Below are 9,928 nucleotides of genomic sequence, written 5' to 3' on the forward strand. Positions count from 1 at the left end.
AAAGGGTGCACATTTTTTCCCTCAATTTTCAGGACTTTTTTCAAGTAATTCTCTTATTTGTTTTTATCTTTCTTTTTCTTTTCTTTTCTTTTCTTTTCTTTTCTCTTTTGCTTATTTTCTGGAAATTTTCTTGTAACTTCTTAAATGTCTTGCAAAACATTGATCCATATCTTTTTAAGCTTCTCATTTTCCTACTATGTTTTGAAAGAAATCAAATCAATTTGCCCAAACTCTAAGGGGTTAAGATAAAAACAATGTAGCGATATTTAAGTTATAATTAAATTCAAATCAACAAAAGGATGATTTATAAAACAAGTAAAAAATATCTATCCATTAGACTGACTTACTACTCCTACCTATCTATTTTTTCATATTTATTTCAAGTTACTATGACTTTACTGCAAGATTTTGTTGCAAAACATACATTTATTTTTTTCAGTACACTATCTGGTGCACCCTTGTTTGTTTTATTATTTGTAACACGTCACATTGTAAAGAAAAAAAACCCACATCATCCTGTGCTTGTATGTGGTATAATGTATCGACTTTAAGGCTCACTGGATGCCTGATTACCCAACTAAAAATAGGACTTTCAGGGCCAGTGTGAGATTGGATGTTTCCAGCTACTGTGCTGTGCTGCAATGTGTTCAGAGATGAGGGGAGATAACAGAAGCAGAGTCACAGAAATTGCCCCGTGCTGCTGCTGCTGTGCTGCCACTGAACTGGGTCACTCACACTGAAGCCTTTTCACACAGAAAACTCAAACTCGGAAAACAAAACAAAGTGTCACATTAGGATGACAGCAGAGAGCATGTGTTTCTGTGTAAACACTGGTAATGGTGACTGTGCGGTGCCCAGTTCTCGTGCATTAGCGGTGCCATACAGTCGTGGTCAGTCGAGGGGTGAAATCATGAACTCGCAGAAGGGTCTGTTTCACTGAGTACTGCCTCCTGACACTGTCTGCTGAGCTCGGATACAGAGGAATGACAGTTGTTTGTCACTGCCTGCAGGGGAATTTAAGTGCACAGCAACAGTCACAGAAAACACTGAGGACACAGAGTGACTTTACCAACGTATATGTTGACTTCAATAAAAAGTAAACAAATTGTTATGCCCAACGGGAGCAGAATGTACAGTATAATCAAGTTTTACAACAAAGTTATGACAGTTTTCTGCGACAGATGCAGCGTCCCCAGAGAGGATTCATTAAAACCAGAAGCAATTATCTGGGATCGGAAAAAAAAGCACATTGCCAATGTGATTTTCAAAGGTGTCAAAGGTATTTATGTGCACCTTATGGATTGTTTTAATCATTAAAAGAGATATATGAGCACACTCAGATAAGTATTACCAACCAGACATCTCTTGCTCATGAAGTTGTGAAAGGCTTTTTAAAGCTTGGAAATGTCTTTCCATTTGCATGGGAGCTAGTATTAACTGCTTATAAAGTACTTATAAAGTTATCTGCAGAAACTGCAAACCACATGAATGCAGTGATACAGACATTAGTTAAAGACATGCATCCGACAACTTTTTATAGATCTTGCAGGTCTGTTCGCCATTCCCGGCCGTAATTATTCGTTAAAACTCTGGTGATGTCAGATGAATGTTTTGTTAATTTGCACCTCAGCGAAAAACCTTCATGCTACATCAAACTCTAAATGACGCTCAGCTGTTTGATACACATGCTCTTGCCAGTTTTTTTAATGGGTTTGTCTGAAGGCAGTGAGTGTGGAAGGCTTTAAAACATGCAGGAGCCCCACTCAATTGCCAGAAAAAAAATGTTCAAATTAAGCACTTCTGCAAATCACAGATACCTTACAATTGTATGTTCTCTTGTAGTGGATATGTTGAAACTCGGGTGTTGATAGGTTTAGGCATAAATAAACACTTTATTATGGATAGGAAAAGATCGTATTTTGGCTCAGAACACTCATGTTAGGTGGCTCAAACAGCAGCGTGTAATACTGCGGTGTGTTGGTTAAAACCACCTAGGTGTGGTGCCACAGGGCCGAGATGTGCTGCTAAAAACATCCATGTTTGGTGCCATTATCACTTGCGGAAAAGCTGCACATGGTTGTCAAAAGACAACCAGTGCTGTTGTTTGTTGGTTTTGAGCAGCTTGACAGGCGTCCACTGTAACCTCCACCTCCTGATATACAGTCAGCTTAAAACCGCGTAATACGTCACTTTAGAAATATGCAAATGTGACATATTCCTGGTTTGCAGAAATTCAGACATTTTTGACAAGGCTGCCTGGCCAATTAACCAAAACTCAAAAACTAAATAATGTATTTGTTTTAGAGCATTTATTTTTGGTGTCCAGCCAAAGTTTCCTCGGGGTGCGGTGGTGACCTACAACTCGTGATCTCATTATTTGGCTCCGGCCCTGCTAGCAAGGACAAGGAAATGACTGGAATTAATTGCTGGGTTCTTTGGGTGGGGGAAAGAGATCACAAGCTCGTCAGTCTCTATAATATCTTTTATAATTTGCCATCATCATAACAACATAGCAGTCAGAAGTTAGTTTTTAAAGTAGAGGCGAATAACAGTCATCTTGTGGTACTGACTTTGAAGACACACACACACACACACACACACACACACACACACACACAAAGGGTTTTTGTATGATTATCAGTGTGCTGCACATGTGGTGCACTTAAGGTCAAGTGGAAGACCTGAAGAGCATGACCTACTGACCCTAAACCTTTTGTATGTTCCACATGACTGCACAAGACCTATACAACTGTGGCATATGACTGGTCAGGATAAATAGATAGTATGCAAGTCATTTAAGATCCAGAATTAGCTATTATGATCGACAATGAAGGTTTTTTTTATTGAGCTCCATCAGGCATTACATTCTGAGTAAAGGTGAGGAGGAAAAAGCAGGAGCTGTCTGTTGTCCTTATTTAGCAGTTGCTGTTTGCCTTATGACCCTCTGGGACCTGGATCGACTACAGTTTCTGTCACATGCTATTTAACTCTTTAAAACCTGAAGTTGATTTAATTTCTTTCGAAAACATGAGGAAAAAAAGCCGTGACCAACTTGACAAACAAATTGCACAAAACTGGTGAAAAGTGACGAGAAAATGACTTATTAAAATAGTTTTAAAAAAGAGGGGAGGATTATCAGAAAATTATCCAGAAAATAAAGGGAAATGTCCCAGAAAACTATATTTATAATAATCGTGATTTTAAAATCATGTTACAGAGAAAAATACAATGAAAACTCAACCTTTTTTGTGCATATTTTCAGTAATTTTATTTACCTTTTTTGTGTGCTAACTTTTGAGCCATGTCTAATTAGGCTGCTCATTGCCTTCTCCCAATGCTTTTTAAAATTTTTTTTAAAATTTTTTTTAAAGAAATTAAACCAGATTACTTGAAGGGTTAAACTTGATGATGCTGAAAAGTCACTAACTATCAGGAATTTGTGTAAAAACTGTGGTAGTTCAAACACTCAATTATCACTATTACTATTATTGTGGGGTAACGTGCTTTCAAAGGACGATTAATATTTGGACTGAGATTGTGAAGATGCAGCAAATGAGTCTACTTTTGTTTCCTTGTATATTGTTTAGATAAATAAATAAACTCATGGTCATATCCTGTTTTTTTCTCAGACCTCCTGTTCTATTTTAACTAAAGAAATCCTAACTGTAGAGTGTACTGGCAGACTACTCGAGATGGACAAGCCATAATATCAGCAGCTCTCACTTGTAACTGGCTAACTAGCTTGTTATCATGGACAAAAAGGGTGCTCTTTTTTGGCACTTATTTTAAATTTAGGACATGGTGTATGCCGCCCTACCTTTGGATTCCTAACATGAGAAATTCCTCAGTTAAGACGGTACTGTGATAGCTAAATTCTTATGCCAAGGTTGGATTTTTTTCCCTAAATGCTGTTAATGCTGTTTCTGTAATATCAAAAATCCTATACATCATCCTAAACTGAGATAACATAGGATTCAAGGATTTGGAAGTTTCTGAAATGAGGCCCCTGAAGTATATCTTAACTCTTTAAAACCTGAGCAAATTGGCTTGATTTCCTTCAAAACATGGTAAGCAGTCAAAGACAGAAGAAATTAACAAGAAATTAGTCAGAAGTACAAGAAAATTAGTTAAAAATAAAAAGGTATCACAATTTTAAATATGTAATATGTATATGTATTTTTTTATTTCCTCTTAACATTTTTTCCCAGACTTTTAAAAAAAAAACTTAAATAAATATTTTGTAATTCTACTAGTTTTTTGCGACATTTTCTATCAAGTTGCTCATTGCTTTTTTTCTGTTTTTGAAAGAAATTACACCAATTTGCCGTGGGGTAAATGGTTTAAATACTTGTGGAAGGTGTCTGGAAGCAGCACAAGGAAAGTGGTGTTTAAGAACATGTCGTCTTTTAATGACACTCTCGTTCTATTAAATCATGATCACTCATATCCTCTTTATGCATAAAACTGTGATTGATTTTTTTAAAACTGAAATAGTAAACTTTAAGTTGTGGTTTTACAACTGAAAAGTCAAGGCCCTGCAAAAAGTAAAAAGTAAAAAGTGTGTGACTAATGTTTTTTTTTCTAAAATGTTGCCTAAAAACTTCTCAAGCTCCATGTTCCAGCTGTTAACAGTGTGATTCTGAGGAGTGTTGGGCGCAGTGTAAGTGACAAGTCAATTTCAATTAAAAGTTTCTGATGAGGAAATGAATAAAAGCAAAATGGGAGACATGATTGCTGCAGCCGCTTTAGATGAAAAAAGAATATATTTCAGCAGATTCATTACTCCGACTCATTTCAGTGCCTCGGTTTAGAAAATGGACATTGTCCTGGTGTGATTGTGTGTATATGTGTGTGTCTGTGTGATTTTTCTTTTTCAAAGCAGAGTCTGATAGCATTTTTTATATATTTCCTGACAAGACTAGAAATTCATTTCACAAAAATCATCAGGCTATGGAATAGATTATTGGCCCACTGCTGCCTCGGTGACGGCGGTGAGTGAGCTTGAACACTGAATGAGAGTGAGAGGTTCACAGCTTCATGTGTAGCTGGCAGTGGCCCAATGGCAAAATCCATGACAGCCATTTTCACACATCAGAAGTGCCAAAAATGGCAGGATTCAATATGTGTGAACTCCTCATACTGAAACCTCTATCCATGAAATTCCAAAAAAGGCACCCATTATATAACATTTTAAGAATAATGCTATGATGTTAAATGTAATGCATGAACTGGTGGCGCCACTTTCTAATAATGCACTCATTATAGAGGGTCTGGAAGTTGTAACTAATGGCTTTCTTAATCATTTACAAAAGCTTTATCATGTTCTGTGTCCAGACTTAAATTTATGGAAAACTGAAGCATAGAACCAGCTGTGTGAGCTTCAATAAAAATAGGGCAACACTTTAAGTCGTCCTATTTAGCATTCATAATTTATACACTATAATGTAGCTGAAAGCAGATTTAAATGATGGATTGTGAAGGCTGTTGTATAAATGGGTAACAAGTGATAACAGTAACAGTATCAAATACGTCATCATAGGAGCTATTTTAACTTTTGAAAAATACCACACATTTATATACACTAAAAAAAGTTTTAATTGCTGCCTACAATTACACTATAGTGTGTTATAAATAATTTATTAAATTATTTAGAGCTTATACATGCAAGATTGGGGGACTTTAAGTGTTCTTAAAAAGGAATCCAGCACTGTAAATGCAGAAGTTGTGTTTATTATTCTAAAATAATGCCATATTGTCAATCATAAAGAAGATAGAAATGTTTGATGCTTTATTAATGACTTACCAGCCCAGTCTTCAGGAGGAAATTTTGGATTTTGAATTGTATATGTCTGCAAACCACAGACTCGTAAAATGTCAGTGTGTCGTTGGATGTGGAGGGTACGGTGGATGAAGTGTCACCTTAGTTAAATAGACAACCAGCTTTGTTGTTGTGGCAGGCCTCTTCCACAACAACAAAACTGGTTGTCTATTTAACGAGACATCACTGCATTTCCAGCACCTTTTTAGTCATCAAATGTGGGTGTTTTTTGTTGTCCTTTTGCTGTGTTTTTATCAGGATAGTATCACAAATAGTTTTTTATCAAGCCATTGCAATGTTTTCTGCAGGGATAGTGCCTAAAAAAAACATTTGTTTTATACTGAGCCATCACTTGGTTTCATGCCAATGTAGAGCCACAAAAGGCAATGTGTTTTTACTTGAGCCATTGCTGTGTTTTCTGTCAGTATAGTGCCACAATGAGCTGTTGGTTTCTTTCCGAGCTATTGCTGTGTTTTCTGCTGGCACACTGCCACAAAAAGGGATTATTTTTTACTGAGCCATCACTGCTGTTCCTGCTACAATTGTACCCCGAAAGCTGGCAATTTAAGCCAAAACATGATCTTTTCCTAATCATCACCAATTAGTTTGGTTATTCTGCCTAAACCTCGCTTCACATAAACCACAGTGTTGCTAAAACTCAAAGAAGCATAAAGTTTTATCGTATGAGTTACATAATAACACAAATGTAACTTTGTTTGCAGCATTTATGCCAGCATTTATTCTGGTGACTGGGTTAGATTTGACTGTTGATGACCGAATAGCCAGGGAGATTTTTCACTATCTGGCAACTTCAAGTTGGTTTATAATAGATCTATAAAGCATTGGTACCAGTAATGAAGTTATTAGTAACAATTTATAATCCCCTTTATAAATAGTGAGCTGTTATAATTTGGTTCCAGGTTTGATAATAACCAAATTTTCATTCTATAGTATGAAATAAGGTGTTTTTTCCCAGTTCAAATCCAAATGTTTATAGTGCACAATATGTGACAAATGAGACACACTGGGCACTATGACCCAGCAGATAGCCTACTCTTCATAGAGAGAGAGGAAAAACAAGGCTGTGATCAGTGGTGCTTGTTAGATGTCAGACTCTGTATAAAACTGAGACTTTGGGTTGGCTCACCATTCAACCACAGGGGGCCTGAGGAAACACTGCTCTGGAGAACTTCTGCCCAACATGCGGATAATATGTGACATCCTCCCAGATGTTGGGGCATCAGGACGCACTGCTCATCATTTACAAGCACGCAGAAATCTTTTCTGTCTTATTTGTTGAGTACAGAAGTTGAGAAGTTTTCTTTTATGGCTGCAAAACGAGAAAGTTTGAATAGCGGGGAATGGATATTTGTTTTCCACAATTTGGCATCCGCACGTTAAAACCTGATGTAACAAAAGGAAATGAGGAAGAAAGGAATCCGGTTTTATGTCTCAGACTGATTATTCCATTTATGTGACTGGATGTCACGCATAAGGCGACGCGCCTCAAGAGAAAGGGCACCTTAAAAGTCAGACATCTCATAAAATATGAGGAAAAAGTGACCAAAAGTTATGGAGAGCTCCGGTCAAGTCGAGCCAACTCAGACGGTGAACACCACTAACGACAGTTTTATTACAGACTCATTCACTGTGGATGTGAGCGAGGAGAGTCTCGCCTATCAGATCAGTCTCGCTGCGATTCTCTCCGTCATCACACTGGCCACCACTTCATCCAACGCGTTTGTCATCGCCACAATCTCCCAGTCGAAGAAACTGCAAACTCCTGCGAACTTTCTGATCGCCTCTCTGGCCGTCACAGACCTGCTGGTGTCCATCCTGGTGATGCCCATCTGCGTCCTGTACACTGTCACGCACATCTGGACGCTGGGGCAAATCGTGTGCGATATCTGGCTCTCCTCGGACATAACGTGTTGCACGGCGTCTATCCTCCACCTGTGCGTAATCGCTTTGGATAGATACTGGGCCATCACGGACGCTGTGGAGTACTCCAAAAAGCGCACGCCAGGGCGCGCAGCCGGGATGGTGGCCACAGCTTGGGTCATCGCCATCTCCATCTCCCTGCCGCCTCTGTTCTGGAGGCAGGTGAAGGCGGAGGAGCTGACCAGCTGCAGCGTCAACACGGATCATATTTTCTACACCATCTACTCCACCTTTGGGGCTTTCTACATCCCCACCTTGCTTCTTATTGTTCTCTACGGACGGATATATGTCGAGGCTCGGAAGCGGATCTTGAAGCAGTCCCCCAAGAAGGTGGGGAAAAGACTCACCTCCGCGCACCTGGCTACAAACTCCCCAGGATCCGTGGCGTCCACGAGCTCTCTGCAGTGCGGGAGACACGACACCCCGTCCAGCGACACGGGCTCTTCAACCAGCGAGAACCAGGTGAAGGTGACGGTGTCGGACGCGCTTTTGGAGAAAAAGCGCATCTCAGCAGCCAGAGAGAGAAAGGCAACCAAGACTTTGGGGATAATCCTCGGCGCTTATATCGTTTGCTGGCTGCCGTTTTTCATTTACACACTGGTGGTGGCCACGTGCGAGACATGTTTTAACCCCGAGTTATTTGACTTTTTCACCTGGCTGGGATATCTGAACTCCCTCATCAACCCCATCATATACACAATGTCCAATGAGGACTTCAAGAAAGCTTTCCATAAACTTGTGCGCTTCAGATGCTGCAGTTCGTAAACGAATCCGTGTCCAATAGGATCTATTTATGTATTTATTTTTGGATATGAAGTATGAGAATATAGAATAGTAAGAATGCCATAATTTCTGGGACTCATAGACATTATAAGATGTGCATGCAAAAAAATAAAAACAATGAAAATATTCCATCTTTAGATATTTGGTGCAGTATGGAGATTTAAAAGGAAAGTTTTATTACAGAAATGAAATGAGTTTAATTGTTCCAAATTATCCCAGTGGATTTCGGACTAAAGTCACTTTAAGGCAATTTATTTTGATTTAAAAAACAAGATTAATTATTGAGAAATATTAAAGAAATTCAAGTTTACGCACTGCACAAAGTCAATTAAACGTAGTATGTAAGCGCCTCTTGATGCGCAAATTTGCTTTTTTTATAGGATAAATTCAGTGACGGGTTGTTGTTTGGATCGTACACTAAATTAACAACAACGATTGACCCATAAATAAGCAACATAGATTACGAACATCTGACACAATAGTTTAAAAGAATATATTTGGCTACCCATGATCCTGTTTGCATCATGTGTACAAATATGGTAGTTTAATTCTTACAACTACATCAACAATATGTCTATGTATTCTGAGAAATGACAACAGTGGTATATATTTTTATTATGGACTGCTTGCTGCTACCCTGTATGGATATCTTTTGTCATTTAGACAGACATGCCGTTGAAAAAAAGAGAAAAGATTCATATCAGTGTCAAACAAAGAAACTGCAGCTGATATTTACCCAGCAGAGCTGAAAGCTGATCATAAGTTCAATTTTGCTGAACAAACACCACCTTGTTTTACTGTGTGTGCGTGTGTGTGGGTGTGTTTGCTGCTACATTAAATCTGTATACAGTATGCTATGTTCGTGTGTGATATGGTTTCTCCCGGCTATAGAGTGATTTAAATTGTAGGCCTGCAGAGAAATGGACAAAAATAATGCAGAGGATTTGTGAAATAACGGTATGTTGTTCTCGGAATTTATCTGTTCACATTCAGAGATTCTGTGCAATAAAGGCTTTAAAGTAATGTCTAGCACAAGTGTTCAGTGAGTGGGGGTTTTGATTCAGTTTTAAATCAAGACTGGTTCAAATCAGCAATAAAAACGTATCTTTCATTATTGTTGGCATGTTGAAAGCAGCACAGGTTTTCTTAGAGACAACTTATAGTTTCGTTACCTTGAATAGAAATGAGAGATTACTGGTTCTGGCCCAAGCATCTCACCATGATGTCAAAATGACTTCCAACAACCTCTTGAGGCTCTCCCAGAATATGGCAGTGCATTCAATTGTACAGATCAGTTTAGATGAATGTGCGTCACTTCACATCACTTCTTCTTGACGTTTCTCTCCAATGTCACCAAGACAGAGAGTATGTTGTGGCTGAGAATTT

General features: G+C 38.5%; 1 protein-coding gene across 1 annotated transcript; it reads left to right on the forward strand.

The window, feature by feature from the left end:
* Positions 1 to 6,978: 6,978 nt before the first annotated feature.
* On the forward strand, positions 6,979 to 9,566 carry htr1b (5-hydroxytryptamine (serotonin) receptor 1B). Its single transcript, XM_042501137.2, has one exon. The coding sequence runs from the start codon at positions 7,391 to 7,393 to the stop codon at positions 8,522 to 8,524; it is 1,134 nt and encodes a 377-aa protein (XP_042357071.1). The 5' UTR covers positions 6,979 to 7,390; the 3' UTR covers positions 8,525 to 9,566.
* Positions 9,567 to 9,928: the final 362 nt, after the last annotated feature.

This window comes from Plectropomus leopardus, chromosome 14 (assembly GCF_026936395.1).
Source record: "Plectropomus leopardus strain MGB_pleo_1.0 chromosome 14, ASM2693639v1, whole genome shotgun sequence".
NCBI lineage: Eukaryota > Metazoa > Chordata > Actinopteri > Perciformes > Serranidae > Plectropomus > Plectropomus leopardus.